General features: G+C 40.4%; 1 protein-coding gene and 1 long non-coding RNA gene across 5 annotated transcripts in view; both read left to right on the top strand.

Moving 5' to 3' along the window:
* Window positions 1-17,917, top strand: part of DCLK1 (doublecortin like kinase 1) — a 352,724-nt gene that overhangs the window by 315,842 nt on the left and 18,965 nt on the right. For 2 of the 4 annotated variants that reach the window (XM_050766066.1, XM_050766069.1), the window contains 2 exons: window positions 12,545-12,658; window positions 17,731-17,804. In XM_050766066.1, the coding sequence (XP_050622023.1) occupies window positions 12,545-12,658; window positions 17,731-17,804 (188 nt within the window). The remainder of the gene's footprint in view (window positions 1-12,544; window positions 12,659-17,730; window positions 17,805-17,917) is intronic. The other 2 variants (XM_050766067.1, XM_050766068.1) reach the window with 1 other exon arrangement.
* On the top strand, window positions 2-6,813 carry LOC126940321 (uncharacterized). Its single transcript, XR_007720700.1, has 2 exons — window positions 2-986; window positions 3,484-6,813. It is a non-coding gene; the product is annotated as an uncharacterized LOC126940321 (long non-coding RNA).

Raw genomic sequence — 17,917 nt, 5'->3', positions numbered from 1 at the left:
GACTTGCACCATTTCCTATGTTCTCTCCTAACATTCCTTTTAAAAATCTGTTGCAGATTTTCTAATGCTCTTGCCTCCTTTTGAAAGTGTTGTGGGCCAGGTGCAGTGACTCAAGCCTGTAATTTCAGCCTTTGGGAGGCCGAGGTGGGTGGATCGCCTGAGCTCAGGAGTTCGAGGAGAGCCTGGGCAACATGGCAGAACCCGATCTTTACCAAAAAGTATGAAAAATTAGCTGGGCATGGTGGCGCAAGCCTGTGGTCCCAGCTACTTAGGAGGCTGAGGTGGGAGGATTGCTTGAGCCTGGGAACCAGAGGTTGTAGTAAGCCAAGATCGTGCCACTGCGCTCCAACCTGAATGACATCTAAAAAAAAAAAAAAAAAGAAAAGTGTTGGGTTTCATTTTGTTCCTCCCCCTCATATGTGCCAGGACAGTTACAGGATCTTAGACTTGTTCCACGAGGGCATCTGATGTATCCATTACATTTTATTCTGATGAAACTGCCTTCTAACTGGTGAGGTGCCAGTGGCCTTAATCTTCTACCCCACAACCTGCTTTCTGAGGTCCAGATTAGAGCTGAATAATCATCAAGAAGACATAACAGACTTTCTGAGTCAGTCCTGCTTTTTGCATGATTGATTCCTACCAAAAGTACAAGTGACCTAAGGATTTCTGCATACACCTTGGGCTACTCCAATACAGCACTTCTCAAACTTGAATGTGCTCACAGATGACCTGGAGATCCTGTTAAAATGTGGATTCTAACAGAGTAGATTGGAGGCTCTGCATTTCTAAAATCTCCCCGATGCTGCCTCTGTGGCTGTTCTTTGAGTGCAAGGGTCTAATGATATTTCATTAACTATGAAGGAATTCTCCAGAGCAGAGTCATTATTTTTTAACTTTGTATTTCTCTACAATGGATGGGTAAAATTAGTTTTGATTAATAATACTCATAGTTGGCTGGGCGCAGTGGCTCATGCCTGTAATCCCAGCACTTTGGGAGGCTGAGGCGGGCAGATCGCTTGAAGCTAGGAGTTTGAGACTGGTCTGGTCAACATGGTGAAACCCCGTCTCTACTAAAAATACAAAAATTAACTGGGTGTGGCGGTGCGCACCTGTAATCCCAGCTACTCAGGAGCCTGAGGCATGAGAATAACTTGAACCCGGGAGGCGGAGGCTGCAGTGAGCTGAGATTGTGCCATTGTACTCCAACCTGGACAAAAGAGCGAGACTCCATCTCAAAAAATAATAATAATAGGCTGGGCACAATGACTCACACCTGTAATCCCAGTAGTTTGGGAGCCCAAGATGGGTAGATCACTTGAGGTTAGGAGTTTGAGACCAGCCTGGCCAACATGGCTAAACCCCATCTCTATTGAAAACAAAAAACAACAACAAAAAATAGCTAGGCATGGTGTCATGCGCCTGTAATCCCAGCTACTCGGGAGGCTGAGGCAGTAGAATCACTTGAACCCAGGAGGCGGAGGCTGCAGTGAGCAGAGATTGCACCATTGCACTCAAGCCTGGGTGACAGAGCAAGACTCCGTCTCAAATAATAATAATAATAATAATACTAATAATAATAATAATAATGATGCTCATAGTTAATACTGATAGAATGCTTAACTTCTAGAGTCTGCCAGAAGTATTTTAAGCATCTTATATACCTTAACTGTATTGTGTTTGTACTGATTGTGTTCTTTCCAACAACATTATGACTGTGTAATCTAGTTTCTATGGTAATCCCCATTGACAGATGGGGAAGCTCCATCATTAGGTCTAATGGCCAGAATAGAGGACAGATATAGGCTTGAATATATATATGGACATGGTCATAGAGGTGGACAATCATAAAATTGTCAACTCATTGATAAAAATTTTACCAGCCTCCCTACTGCACTGAATCATCTGGCTGTACATTGAAGGCAACAAAATGTTCCATTTCTCTGAATTGTCACCTTGGTGAGTAGTCGAGTGATTTGTTTTGTTTTGTTTTCCAAAACAACGAAAGCTTGAGGTCAAGGCATGATTGAAAGCACAGCCAGCGTGTCAGGTGACTACATAGGGGGTGACAAAACTTGGGATCTCATTCATGTTCTGCCACTTGATGGCCATAGGTCTAGGTTCCAGCATTCTACATGTCTGAATGTGATTCTTCACACTCCAGTGGGAGGTTATATACAAATAACAGGAGAATAGACGTGAAAATGAGCATGTAGAGCTATGCACTGAGGTTTATTTTAAGGCTTCTCATATAGCAGAATTTTCTAACTGATGTACAGACATGCAAAAATAGTAATCCCCACGGCCCTAGGGACAGTGGGGCTATACAGCCAGTATCCAGGAGTGGTCACTTCCGGCCTCAACAACATCTGCATTCACCCCAGGGTGGTAAGCAAAAATTATCCTTTTCTATGAAGCTGAAAAGATTAGGAAGCATCTTACTTGAGCCTCACAACAAGCCTACAAGATAAGCAGGATGGGGATTATTGTACCCATTTTACAGATGAGGAGACTAAGGCTATGCAAGGTGATTTTCTCAAAGTAGCCAATCTTGCAGTTCAGCCGGAATTTGCAGCCAGATATCCTCACTTTCAGCCCAGGTGTTTTAAAGTCCCATGCACCACATTACATCTACCCCACCCTTTGTTATACATGAAAATGTGGTAATGTTGTAAACAGGTAGGTATAATATGGACATTGTCATCATTGTAATGATTGCTAATACAAGTCAGCAACCTTTCCAAACTCACTTACCCAGGTCATGGTACCTTTTTCTTAGCTGTGTGGGGAGGAAGAGGCACAAGCCAGCTGTAGGCTCTCTGAGTGGCAGTGGTTGGTTCTGACTGATCCACGTGTTAATGCTGTATGACAAAATGCTCTGATTCCTAGTGCCAATGGTTCAATTCAGTATACATAACTGAACACACTCATCTATTTGTGCTACTTTTTTAAATGATGCTTGAATAGCCCATCCTTTGCGAGTCATCCTTCTTGTTACTTAGGCATTTTATCTTTGCTCAAATTGTTGAAGAATGGTGGCTTGTTTCACGGTTTTTGTATTTGTGTCTAAAGCACATTTTAACATGACAGACGCAATGCATTGTGTAGCTAGTTTTCCGGAAAAGTCAATCTTTTAGGGATTGTTTTTCAGATCTTCAATAAATTTTTTCCTTAAATTTCAAAGAAAAAAAATAAAAGCCTACCATCCATAAATTGTCAAACTGCGTATTAGCTCTAATTAGCTCTGGAAAAGCTGAGACAGGGTAACCACACAGAAGAAACTAGGCAATCTGAATTTGACATGTGGCCTTAAAAGGCTCCTGAAGAGCCATAGAGGAAAGATATTCATAGATGACAAATAATCATTTTAATTTTGCTTTTTTTTGAGACAGGGTCTCACTCTGTCACCCAGGCTGGAATGCAGTGGCACAATCATGGCTCACGGCAGCCTTGACCTCCTGGGCTCAGGCAATCCTCCAGCCTCAGCCTCCCAAGTAGCTGGGACCCCAGGTGTGCACCACCACAACTGAGTAATTTTTTAAAAAATTATTTGTAGAGATTTCTAAATGCATTTTTATTAGAGAGACACTGTGTGCCAGCCCTGCCCTCTAGGAACAACGTCTAATACAACCAGACAGTTCCAGGGTGGTGAGAACGGCTACCCCAGTCTGCTCTGTGGGGAGACTTCCCAGAGTCCAGAGAAAGAGGTGCCAGAGCTCAGTCCTGGAGAAGACTGGGAAGAAGATATCTGACAGTCAGTTCCAGCAGAATGTGCATGTTTGCTAGAAGATAACTTCGTAAGTGTGAGCAAATTTGTTTATATACATGAGGGGTCTGAAATGCTGTTGGGAACAGCATGAATCTTCCCGATTCCAGACCAAATGGCCCTATGTTAATAATATCCCAACTCAACTGTGGTAAAGAAACAAAATGAAGAAGTCTTCTGGCTGTTACCAGTGAAAAAATAGGTTGCTCATTATGGCTATATATACATGTCTCAGCAGTAACTTTCTGCCTCCTCTACCTGGTTTTGTGTACATTTTTACACATGATCCCACTTTGCTGATAATTAGGTTCCATGGCTCCCTCTGAATCTTAGACTTCTGCTGTCCATTTCAGTTTTTCCTCTCAGATTTCCTAAAGGCATTTTCTAAAAGCAAGGAGAGAATTTAAGTAATCATCTAGGAGATCAAAAACTAAAAAAAAATACTCTTTCTGTAATTAAAACAGACCATCCAAAAAAAAAAAATTGGTTTTAATAAAAGCTTTTTAAAGTCTTGATTAAGTGAGTGCTTAACTTTTGAAATTATCTTTATGAAGTAACTAAATTAGAAAACATATTTTTTCTTCATCTAAAAATAATCAGTTGTTAAAAGGAAGCTTTCACAATGAGCGTTTAGTATTTGTTGACGTCTCCAAGTACAACAAATGAATGACCAAGCAAATTAAATAAATAAATTAGAGATTTCAAAGAATATCTGTTTAGTAAGACATTTAGTATTTAGCAATCAAATTATATCTGATTACCACAAAGGAGAGAAGCGGAGAGAAAAGTACTAATAATTATGGGAACCCTAAGGACGTTGTCAAAAAGCTCTTCCTCTGCTCTTATTAGTTCTGATTTTCTCTGTTGCTTATACCATGACCTTTTTACTTGGCATACTTGGAATTGAAAAGGCAGTCTTGGCTGGGTGCAGTGGTTCATGCCTGTAACACCAGCACTCTGGGAGGCCGTGGCGGGTGGATCATTTGAGGCCAGGAATTTGAGACCAGCCTGGCCAACATAGTAAAACCACATCTCTACTAAAAAACAAAAAACAAACAAACAAAAAAAACAGCCCAGCATGGTGGTGGGTGCCTGTAATCCCAGCTACTGGGGAGGCTGAGGAATGAGGATCGCTCGAACCTAGGGGCAGAGGTTGCTGTGAGCCAAGTTCGAGCCACTGCACTCCACCCTGGGTGACGGAGGGAGACTCTGTCTCAAAAAACAAAAACAAAGAAACAAAAAAAAGAAAAAGAAAAAGAAAAGGCAACCTTATACAAAAGTAGAGCATAGGGAAGCAGAAAGGAAAACCTAGTTGGCAAAAGTCACCTGTTTTAGCCTCACTCCTCTAAGGAAGCTTAGAGATTCCTCTAAGCTCACCTTTATTTTTCACACGTCCTGGGTCCGAATCCCGCCATGCTCCACCGTATTCTTGCCCTTTGCTCTGTTGTTGAAAGAGTCATGAGCAAGGCCTCTCTGTGGATGGTTCTAATGAGACACATGAACAAAGTCATCGTCAGTAAGCAGCCATGTGTCTGGAAGAGGAATGTAGACTCGCGGAGGGAGCATCAGCTCACTCGCCTGTGTGACCTTGGGCAAGGCTTTTCTCTTCTTCGAACCTGTTTTCCTATCTATGAAATGGAGAAAATAGGATTCTCCTTTCCGCTTGCTGTACGGATGGGAAAAGGATCATATAGTTGAAGAGTCTGAGAGGGCAATCTTAAGTCCTAGCACCTTGTAGGTACTTAGCAAATATTTGGTGAATTTGAGTCTGAGCCAGATGACAACTGTTTCATCCATTGCTATGTGCTGATGAAATGCAAATTGTCATTAATGTTGGTGAATGAGAAGCTTGATTAGGGAAGAAAGACTGTCACCCCCAAACATGATCCTGTTTGTGTGTCACAGATCCAGATAGATAATATGTGTATCACCAGCTCTGTTACTTTCTCCAGCATCACAGCTACTTTGTTTAATGTAGTTACAAAATGCCAACAGAAATTATCCCAGCTATGTTTCTTTACCCTATTACCCATCTAGTGGAGAACAATATGATTTAGGCACATTTATTATAATATAAGAATAAAATAGGCAATAATATGTCTTGACCTTTCCAGGAATTGGAAAGAGGGTTGAGTCACTTTCCCCACAAATGATGCTTTATTGATAGAAAATGTAGGTTCATGTTAAGTTCATAAACAGAATTGACATTTCCAGAAAAAAATTCTTATATATAAATAGGATCAAATTATCATCATTGTGATATTTTAAATATATTGCTGTCATTCTATTTTTATTTTCAAAATGTTCATCTACCTTATACCAGAGTTATTCTTCTGATACTCTAGGATGCTATAATTTTATGAATCTGTGTTTTACATCAAATTATTCTGCCAATTTTACTGATTTAAAAAACTGAGGGTTGGGCACAGTGGCTCACACCTGTAATCCCAGCACTTTGGGAGGCCGAGGCAGGCAGATCACCTGAGGTCGGGAGTTCAAGACCAGCCTCACCAACATGGAGAAACCCCGTCTCTACTAGAAATACAGAATTAGCCGGGTGTGGTGGCTCATGCCTGTAACCCCACCTACTCGGGAGTCTGAGGCAGGAGAATCACTTGAACCTGGGAAGCGGAGGTTGCAGTGAGCCAAGATCGTGCCATTGCACTCTAGCCTGGGCAACAAGAGCGAAACTGCGTCTCAAGAAAAAAAAACAAAAAACAAAAAAACCTGAGACTCAAAGGAGTCTAGCCTGAAGCCCACTGGAGCCTCTAACACAGGTCTGATGCCTGGGTTTTGCCCCCAGACATTCTGATTTAATTAGTTTGCACTGGCTCCCTGGCATCAGGACTTTTAAAAGCTCACAGGTGATTATAACATGAGACCAAGTTCAAGAACTTTTGTACTAGCAGAACAGACTGGTTTAAATAAATCAAGTATAGTTATTTAGCCAATTGGAGACTTTCCTGGCCTTTACATTTTAATTTACCTCCTATATCCCACCTACATACTCTTTTGAAAAGATTCTGCTAAGTCAAGATATCCAAAAAGAAAAAAAGAACAAGAGAAAGAAGAAAAAATAGAAGTCTGGATAATCTCCCAAGATATTCTGTGTTGACTAATAAAAATCAGCCCTACTCACACACACAAAAATGTAAACATTCATCTTATTGTGCTGGTAGAATTTGTTAGAAATTAAGTGAAACCTGGCCGGGCGCGGTGGCTCAAGCCTGTAATCCCAGCACTTTGGGAGGCCGAGGCGGGCGGATCACAAGGTCAGGGGATCGAGACCACAGTGAAACCCCGTCTCTACTAAAAATACAAAAAAAAAAAAAAATTAGCCGGGCGCCGTGGCGGGCGCCTGTAGTCCCAGCTACTCAGGAGGCTGAGGCAGGAGAATGGCAGGAACCCGGGAGGCGGAGCTTGCAGTGAGCCGAGATCGCGCCACTGCACTTCAGCCTGGGCAACAGCGTGAGACTCCGTCTCAAAAAAAAAAAAAAAAAAAAGAAATTAAGTGAAACCCAATGACACTGTAATAATATAAAAAACCACTTATTTATATTCATACATTTTAAATGATGACATGGAATTTCAGTTTCTATATGGGCATTTTATCTTGTCCTTGCTCTAAGATAAATCTTAACTTGCTTTACATTTTCTCCCAAAGTGCAGTGTGAATTGTAGACAGAGAATCCTAGGGCCATGTGGAAGAGAGTCAGGGGGACTGGGGGTGCCGTGCAGGTGGGGATGCTTAACAGGAGTCAAGCACACTAGAAGGTGAAGCGGAACTGCTATTGAGTCCTTTAATGACCTTGGAATTGTTTAAAACTAAGTGGGAATATTCTAGCAGTAAACTGCTCAAGACTGCCATGCTTCTCCTGAGTTTACAGATATTATTAATAATAGAGTCTGGCAATGAATACACTGCAAACCAGATCCATGATTCAAAACCAAAAATCCACAAGGGGATGAGAATTTTCTAAAGCGTGACACCTGAAATGGTTTCCCAGAGGAAAGTGAGGAATTCACACTACAGAGTGACTTAACATCCGTTCCCCTACACGCCTCCCCACAGCTCTTCCCCAGTAACCCCTAGAGAAATGGAGACCAGGAGGCCAGGTCTCCTATGGACAGTGGTGAGAGTTCATTTTCCATTTTGCAAACTCATTTTGTTCGTGTCAGTTGCAATGCTCTGCCAAGTGGAGGATGGGAATTTCTAAATCAAAAACTGCTAACCTCAAACCACCACCAGCCTGTGTCAAACTTCAGAAACTACCACCAAACCAGAACGTATGGTAATAATACTACAACTGTTTGTAAAATACTGCCAGATTTGTCACGTTTAGAAAATGCATAGCACATTTTTGGCACGCAATCTATTCTGAATAATGGTGATAAAGATGTATATATATAAATGTATGTTTTTAACGTCCCTATTTATTTTACTGATGCATGACAGTAAGTTAGCTAAATCTCTGTCATCCATCTGTATGGCACAGGTACAGATTAGATCCCTGCAAAGCCAATTGTTTAAGTATTTTTATCCAATTATGCTGAAAACCTTCAAAATTTATATAAAAACACTGCAGACTTTTTCATTGTCATGGGTTTGTGTGTGTGTATGTGTACATGTATATGTTTTACCTACTCCAGCTGAGACACCTTATTTCATTGGAAAAAAATCCTGGAACGTTTTAAGATTTATGAAGTCAAAAGCCTCTCTGACAACTTGTGAGAGTTGTTTTGCTACTTGCATTGCTTCAATGTGAACTAATAACCCAAGGGAAGCTCAAACCTTCACTGGAATGTAAAGCTGGAGGCCTTCACCTCCAGGCCCCAGTATCTGAAAGAGTTGCTAGAAACCTTGACAGGAGATTAGGAGCAGGACAGGGCTGGGAAATGATAAGGAAATCCATTGTGAGGAGGCTAGGTAGCAAACTCCTAGCTCAAGAACTGGCAGTGGGGCGAAAGCCAGGTGAAGGCAAGTTTCTGAAATGGTGCCAATGGTGGGGAGTGAAAAGAAGGTGGGGTTATTCAGCAACAGCTGAATCTTTCTCAGTAAGTTAAGTAGGGGCCGCTCTTATGAAGACCCAGCTATCTTTCCCCATATTTGCACCCAGGCTGGTAAACACAGCCTGTGCCAGTCATAGGGCAACCCTGTTGGCTCCGTGCAACTTTATTCTGCCCAGTGTCAGCCAGGCCTTGCTGCGCTGCTTGCTGCACATAGGATCCTAGAGTTCTGGCTCTAATAGGTCACGTTGACACATCCCAGATTAGTGGACACCCAGTCTCCACTTGACAGAGAATTTCTAACTGTGTTCCACTGGGTCCCTGAAATGTTCAGCGTCTCTTTTATTGACCACCAGATGTTTCCCAGGCTCCATTAAGTCGCGTCCAAATATTCTCTGGTTTGTTCAGCCCCGGTTCAATTCTCCTTCCCCCTCACCACTGTGCCACTTTCACCATGGAAAAGATGATTCACTGAGTATTTCCATTGAGCAGTGAAGCAGCCCTTTTGTAGCTGATGCCATGCTAGTGAGCATCCTCAATTCATGCAACCTGGTGTGGGAAAAAGAACAGAGTTTCAGGCCTGGTTCGATGCTGACTCAACCACTTTCTAGCTGTGTGATGTTGAGAAAATGATTTCACCTTGCTGAGCCTCATTTTGCCGATCTTCAAAATGGGACTAATAAATAGACGGAAGTTTGAGGAGGAAAGCGATCATACATATTAATAGCAGTTAATGCTTGTTTCATCTTCCTCGCCCTGCCATACTCTTACCATTTCCCTCCCCTGCACCTCTGCTCATTCTCTTTGTTTCATCTTTGCCCCAGAGAAAGAAGTAAACCTATACCTCCCCCAGGCAAAGCACTTCACTTCTACCCTCCGTGCCTACCCTGCTCTTTCTCCTATCTTTCAACTCTCCCTTTTCACTAGCTTCTTATCCTAAGACCACAAATAGGCTCAAGTTGCTTTCATCCTAAAAAGAAAAACCTTTCCTCAACCTTCTCCACAATCATGCTTTTCAAACTATCTCATCATCGAAAACTCATTTGTTCGCTTTGCCCAAGGTAGCCTGAAACTCTATAAAGAGATGGTAAGAAGTGCATGTGTAATCTTGGGGGGTGAGGCCAGTAGGGCACCCAGGGTGGCCCCTTTCATTCTGGCAGAACCCGACACTTTGCCAAGGCATGATACTAATATTCAGAAGACTTTCAGTATCATTTTATCCCTTGTCAAATGTTGAAAAACTCTCAAAAATTCTAACTTAGATTCCAAACGCTATTGTCCAACTTAAATTCCGGGGTTGTTTCATTCACCAGTTGTTTGTTTGTTTGCTTGTTTTTGTTTTGAGACGGAGTTTCGCTTTTGTTGCCCAGGCTGGAGTGCAATGGAGCGATCTTGGCTCACCGCAACCTCCGCCTCCAGGCTCAAGCGATTCTCCTGCCTCAGCCTCCCGAGTAGCTGGGATTACAGGCATGCGCCACCACGCCCAGCTAATTTTGTATTTTTAGTAGAGATGGGGTTTCTCCATGTTGGTCAGGCTGGTCTCGAACTCCCAACCTCAGGTGATCCACCTGCCTCGGCCTCCCAAAGTGCTGGGATTACAGGTATGAGCCACCACATTCGGCCTCATTCACCATTTTAATAAAAACATTTTATATATACACCATTGAATTCACCCTTGTGTTTAGAACGCTGGATGCATAATCCTAATTCCTTGTAATTATCATCTGACTTCTCTTTCACTTGTAGAGTGAACCAAGAGCTGGATAATGTACTATAAAAATACCTCAGTAAAGGGAAGGTAGTCCTTCACATTTCTTAAACTTACAGTCCTCTTATTAAAAAGCTGTGTTCCTAATGGAGATGAAGACTTCAATTCTGGGATCTTTTGGGTACTCATTTATGGCCAATCTTCTCCTGTTTTTTCAGCTTTCTCTGCCATTACCATGGTACCTAATCTCTTAACTACAGACAAACTGTTTGACTTCTTCTTTGGCAGACATGACATTGTAGCTTCCCACTTGCACACACTACACACCAAATATCACTGTCCCTCCTCTCTACCTGTCAACACACTCTCCATCATTAAGGGCCAGGTCAAGTCCCATGATCCTTCATGAAGTCGGCTGTGCCTGTTCACAACAGAAAATATGCCCTTTCTCCTCTGAACTTCTTTGGTGCGCCTAGCTGAGCCATCCCGTCATGCTGCCTTGTAACAGCTCCTTTTTATCTTGTTGGCCTGTTTCACGATTTTACATAGTCTGTGCGCATTTTGTCTCCTAATTAGCCTGCAAGATTCTGGTGGACAGAGATCACATCTTCCTCCCACATTCTGCTGTTCCTAACATAGCCCTTGACAAAGTCGGCACTTCATGTGGCCCTGCTTCTGTTCCCTCCCCAAGTAGCATCCCTACTCTACTGGAGTTTCACCTTGTTTGTAACACCAAAAAATAGAAATAGTGCAAGTTGATATAATGAAAAAAGCACTGGGGGTTTCCAGAAAAGCCAATAGAATGGATTGTGCTTAACCCGGGGATAAGTGCCTTGGAACAGGCCCAAGTTATGAAGAAAAGAAATGGAGCAGAGGGTCTAGGAGAGGAGGGTCGATGCCTGTCTTTGCTTGCCGTCGTTTCTCCCCCACCTACTGTAGTGCCTGGCCCATGTAGGCATGCAGTTAATGTCCATTGAATAAGTGAATGCCCAAATGCTGAAAGAAAAAGCAAATGCCATGTGGAGGGACCAGCTCGTGCAAAAGGAGCCAGCACATTATGCTTGAGAAGCAGCAGACTTATTTTCCTGGGTGGAACCAAGAAATTACCTGCACAATGATGGAGAGGAAGAAGAAAAGAAAAATAATGAATGGCATCAAAGTGATTGCCAGGAGTTTCTTTTTAGCAGTGAGTTGCAAACGTTCTATTATCTGTTCATTCATTTATTCCACAATTGAGCATCTACTATGTGCAAGGCACTATGCTAAGACCTGGGGATCTATAGTGAGTGAAACACAGTCTCTGCCTTGAAGGATCCTGCAGCCTTTTCATCATGAACTCTAGTAAGTGGTGGCACATACTTATGACCCTGGTTATTGCGATTCTAACAGTAGAACCATGTATCCAGCCTCAGTCATAGAGGGCTCCAGCAGAGAATAGAGACCTTGGTTAAAATGAGCTCCAATATAAACTACGTCATAATGACAGATGATTTGAAGGCAGCAAGAAAGATTTAAACTTTAAGGAAGATCTTTCTGCCTGGAAGGCTGCCTGGGATTTTGGTATGGCCAAATGAGTAGCTGTGGAACAAGCCTGAGTTTATTTATGGGCCATGCAGAAGCCCCAGCTTGCCAGCCAAGACCCTTGGCTTTGAGTCTAAATAATGGGTTAAGAGGAAAAAAAAATATTAAAAAGAAGATGTTCACGTTGAATTTTTTTTTCTGGTCATCTAGATGAACTTGCTCTTTGATATGTTCCTAGAACCGTGGTTGGCATAGATTTTACTAAAAACCAAAAACAGAAATAATTTTTTTTTTGAAATTTAGAGACAAATCTCTGAGGGTCAGATGACACAAAGCAAATTAATTTTAGAGCAGATGTGGAAATGAACGAGACCTTGGAGCAGTACTTCCAGCAACAGTGTTTAATGAGTAGATATTGGTTGGTTTATTTCTGACATCTTATGAATTCTAAGATCGCTACCTATGACTGGAAGATTTGACCTTCATTTTTCATTTATCTCATTTTCTTTCATTTTCTCTTCTCTTTATTTCTTTTTCTCCAGGATGATGGCCTCCCAGAAAATGAACATCAGCTGTCAGTAGCTGGAAAGATAAAGAAGCATTTCAACACAGGCCCCAAGCCGAATAGCACAGCAGCTGGAGTCTCTGTCATAGCAGTAAGCATCTGAAATATCCACCTATAACTTTTTTAAAGCAACCCACCTAAGAGACAGGCATTACTCAGGAGATTCTCCAGCCAGAGACAGCAGAATGGGTCATTTCTTTAGACAGCTCAGCCACTTAATACACTAGAGGAGGTATGGGACTTATATATATTATGTGTTTCTGCAGATCATTTCCCTCGGCGTCACATCATTATCCAACACCTCCAGGGTGTCTTGCAGTATATATGAATTTTATGATTTATTTATTTAAAACCGAAAACCTCCCCCCTGCTGGACTCTGTGCCAACGCAAACTTTTTGGCTCTAAGAAAAAGAGTTCATAGTGTCCTTTTGCTAGAACCTAGAAAGGAAAGGCAAGCCGAGAGAGACAACATTGCAGAGAGAGCTTGGAACACTATGGATCTTGATACTAGACCTAAATTAAAGTCAAAGCATAGCAGAAAGCTACGCGGTGAGATTTTCCGTGAAATTGAATTACTGTGAACACCCAACGAAGTCATAATGTCTTGCTCCTTGGAAATTTCTGTTCTTAAAGTTGAAGGTCTTTTAACATTTACTATTTTATTGATGCGGCTGCACAAGGCCTTTTTTTCTGTTCTATACATGCAGACATACACTACATGCAATTTGATCACAGCTCTAGGCAAAGATTAAATTGGGCCGAGGAAAAATGAAACCTCATATTTCCTGGTGTCATATTCTAGAGTAAATATATTCAAGTTCTAATTACTTGAGTTTTTCATAATTTCCTTTTTTTCAGAGTATGTAAATTTTAATAGCATATTCAATCTGAAAATCACTTGAGCTTTTTTCTTCTCCAAACAAAGAATTTAAGACACTGTGATGTGGACTTTTTCAAAAGTATTTATGCTATTAAACAGTACCTCTCACTCATGAGCAGTACTGAATATCTAACTTCTCTGGGTGTTTTTAGTTTCTTTCTTTTTTTTCTTTTTTGGTTGCATGAGAGGTCTAAATAAAACTGAGGATAAACAAGTGATCTGTTTGATACCACCAGTCCCAGATCTGGGTTACTAAATATTTGATATGAGGTTCCAGAACTTGCAAATGGTACGAATGCATGCATACACGCTCTCGTACTGTTTACATTTCACGTTTCTCGATTGAACCCTTTCAATAGTGATTTACATGCGTGTGAGCAACTGGCCCATGTGTAAAGTGAAAAGGAATGCCTACTCTTCCAGATGTTCCTCAGTGCCGCTGAAGTTTTCAAATTTCAACTTGTTCCTGCCCTCTATCTTTAATTCTTTCTAAGAAAATTCAGTGTAGAGGTAAACTAGCCTCTACGTCTTCCATAGATGGTCAGTGTTCTTTGTTCTGAGCTGATATTCAGTCAGTAATTTTTGAAAGCAACAATCTCATAGTGATTCTCTACTAAACCAGACATTCTAGACTCTGTTTCCATTATTTGTTCAAGATATAAGTCTATTCCAAACATGTGATTCCACAGTTTTCTTTTGGAATGGACTGCCAGCACGCTTGTCCATGAAAGGGACTGTTTTTCTCCTGCTAAGGGCTTAACGGCTGCTAGAGAGTGCCTTTTCCACCTCTGTCATTTTGATTTTGTTTTCTTTTTTCCCTGGTCTTTTATTTTAATCAGTCTTTGGTTAAGTTTGCCTTGGTTGCTCAGTATGGGTTTGTTCACAGTATTCTAGGAGTCTTACAATGACTAAGGGCAGGAACATCAGGGCAATTTTCCAATTGACAAATAGCACATATTTGAGGGGAAATCCTAGTTTAATCAAAGTTGGATAAATTCTGAAGCCTTATCCATATGAATTCATTAAAACCTCATCTAGGTGGATCTTAAAACACTCGTTAGTATTTGAAGATCAAAGATCCACTATTTTTTTTCCTAAATGTCATGATTGGACCACTTTGAATGCAATTTTGAATGCAAGTTTCTCAATTCATCACTAACATGATTTCCATGGAAACTGCACAAACTGGTAATATACTTACAAATTGTAAAGTGGGCTGTGTAATGCTGAGTTATGCATTGGTTGCATGCTTGTTTAATCTTTACCGTTGCAGAGGTTTTTGTCTTTTTAAAAATAATTATCAACTTAATTCAGATTCAAAATAATTGGCTGGTTTCAGAAAACTGTATCTTAAAAAGTGCCTGTCAGATCTACAGCACAATTCATATGGTAACCATCAGCATTCCTATTTCAAGCATAAAAGAGAATATCAATGTAGATTTCAGAGGTCGTTTTAAGAGAAACTGGTCTACCATACTATGTACATTTAGGCACCTTCTCCAGAATGCTTTTCCCTCATAAATATCTCTACCTTCTAGAAGAACTTGGCCAAGGTCAGTAGCCACAGGGTGGGGCTGGGAATTAGAAACTGGCTATTTTGGCCCCTTCATTTTGTTATTTTCAGAATAGCACTGGATATATCCAATTATATTGCATAACCATTTTTTCATTCTTAAAATGCAAAGGCTATCAGGGGACTATCACAGGAAAAAGAAATTCTGGCATTAAATAATATTCCAAAGTATGTCTGCCAAGAAAGACTGTTCTGCTATGAAGCAAAATAAGTGGAAGGTAGAAGAAAATTTTTTTTATAAATGATGCATTCTATAAAGACTATTTGATAATTTAATAATTTAATATAATGATTAATTTGCTCACATCATTAAAAGTTCAGGAATTGATATAACACAGTGATGAGTTCTATTTGATAGATTTACAAAAACTTATTTCAGCATAAATTTCATTCAAACAGAATTTTCCTGGATATATATGCTCTCCCCAGGGGCTACAAAATCATGTATTTTAAACCGCCTTTACCATGGGACTCATATTTTAGAATTACATATACCCTTTAGAATTTTTAAAAAATTATTATTTAGGATGTAGCGTTAGTTTGTGGTTTGGTGGCGGGGGGGAACCAACAATTAAATAATTGATTTTTAACTAGTACTTCTCATTTCTTAGTTAGAAACCTAATTACCTGCTGGAGATCACCAATGCCCATAAGAGAATCTATGACACTTTTTTCTTTCTTAGAATGACAAAAGAAAAAGAAAAAAGCATACTGTCATAACCGGCAGCCTCTCTCACAGGTGTAATTTATGATATGAGCATAGTTTAACATGTACTCATGTTCTGAACTGTAGTGTTTTTTGTTCTTGTTGTCATTGTTTTTCTTCTGCTTCACACTCCCTACATTATTGAGACCAAAGAAAGGACAAATGATAACCTTATGTTAAGGTTGCAAGAGGGCCTCGAGTTGGTTAGGACAGTAATTACTAGCTGGAGGTTCACTGGGATCACACACCCTCCTGAAGGAGGAAAGGTGCTCTGACATTAGGTCAAGCCATGGGATTAGGTGGAAGCTATTGCATTCCTTAGAACTGCAGCATTCTGTGTCTCTCAGAGAGACTCCATTGTCCCTCTGCTGCCTTTCTCAGTAGTTGGGGGATTTAAAAGGAGAGAGAGACAGAGAGAAAGGGAAACAAAAGGTTATTAAAATGCAATTTATAGACATAAAATGAATTAGAGATGACATTTTAACGGTGAACTTTTTGAGAGCTGAGGGAAGAGAGAGAGGCATTATTAGATTTGCTCAGCTTGATGAAGAACCGATGACTAAGATGTCAGTTCCAATTTATTTTTCCTCATTTAACACTGTTTATTATTTTAACCAATAATTTTCCTAATGCTTTAAAGTTCTTCTTTTGCATTTTGCTCATGCAAATAGAGCATTTCAGTCTAATTGAACAAATCCATACTAATCAGCGTGCATATAATTGTGACACTGGGAAGCTTAGTTCTAAAATGAGACCTGTTATATGACACTTTGCCTGTAGATGGCAATAGAAAGCTAATTACTAAGTAGCTGTCTGTGGCCAAGCATACACCTTCATCTTCCTGAAAGCAAGATAGTATACTCAATTTTTTTCTCAATAAAAGGAAACATACGTTTCTAAAAAGATTAAAACCTCACATTGCATTTTATGAACACTTGGATAGCCTAGTTTATAATCAGAACACCAAATCCTCCAAACAGTTTTTAGTTTAAATGCCTGGTGCCCTGGCATGTTTTTGAAATACCTTTGTGAATTCAGAAGTAAAAACTGTCGTCAGCATCACACCAGTAACGCACTTGAAAGAACACGTAAGCCTCTCTCTGAAGAAAGGTGTCCAAGTCGCATCCTCTCGCAGGCAGAATGGGGAAGCGGGCACGCAGCATGTTTAGTGTTCTTCAGGTTGGGGGATTGAATCTTTTATTCCCAGGTAGCCAAAAGCTAACATCTTATTCCAGGATGAACAACTTTGAGGACTTCTCCTGTCTTCTATTTATTGTACTTTGTGTTAATCATAAGCACTTAACTGTACATATGCATTTTTAATATACAGTGAAAACTATATTTTGTTTTACTTCATTTTCCATATTTTCATAGAGAAAATTTATTGACTGTTTTATACTCTATCTTTGTAGTTTAGAAATGTAATTAAGATTCACCTTTAATTAGATCATATACCTTTTATAAAAAGGAAAAGATTCACCTTTAAGACTAGCTCTGCTTTTGAAGATTAACTCAGAAATTTAAATTGCCGTAATTAATGAGGTTTCAAAACCTGATTCTTGTCCTCTTTCATTTCATAGTTATGAAGCCCTCAAATGTAAGCCTTATGCGGTAATACTCTATGGGGTCCAATCTGCTTTAAGTGGCTAATGCTGATTTCAGTACTTTATTGAATTGTGAAGCATTTTCTATTCTATGGCATATGAAGAGGTGTTTGTATCTTTTGAAATTGAGAGGACATGTTTAAAATGGTCATTCAAAAACTTGTTTGATGAACTAGATCTATTTGAGCAAATTGGCCTCCAAAATATTCATGAGGGATTAGTGTCATTTCCTGCCTTTTTGTTTTCAGTATGCAGACTTAGGATATTAGCTAGTTACCCTGCAGAAGAGGCAGCGTAACTATATATACATATAGAATCAATGAAGAACAGCTTGGTCTGGAGTCTTAATTCTTTAGCACAATGTTGATCCACTGAGTTGCCCCGTTTCTCTCTGCTCAGCTGGACCACGGGTTTACCATCAAGAGATCAGGGTCTTTGGACTACTACCAGCAACCAGGAATGTATTGGATAAGGTATGAGATGGTGCAGCTCAACAGTCAGTGTTTCCATGGCAACGTGCTGGCAGTCTCCATTAACCAGTTCCTTCGGTGGATAAACATGCTTTTGATTTGTTATCCAGTCCATA

The sequence above is a fragment of the Macaca thibetana genome, chromosome 17 (assembly GCF_024542745.1).
Source record: "Macaca thibetana thibetana isolate TM-01 chromosome 17, ASM2454274v1, whole genome shotgun sequence".
NCBI classification, from domain to species: Eukaryota; Metazoa; Chordata; class Mammalia; order Primates; family Cercopithecidae; genus Macaca; species Macaca thibetana.
Note: the sequence above shows the minus strand (reverse complement) of the source record. Positions and strands in the feature narration are given on the sequence as shown.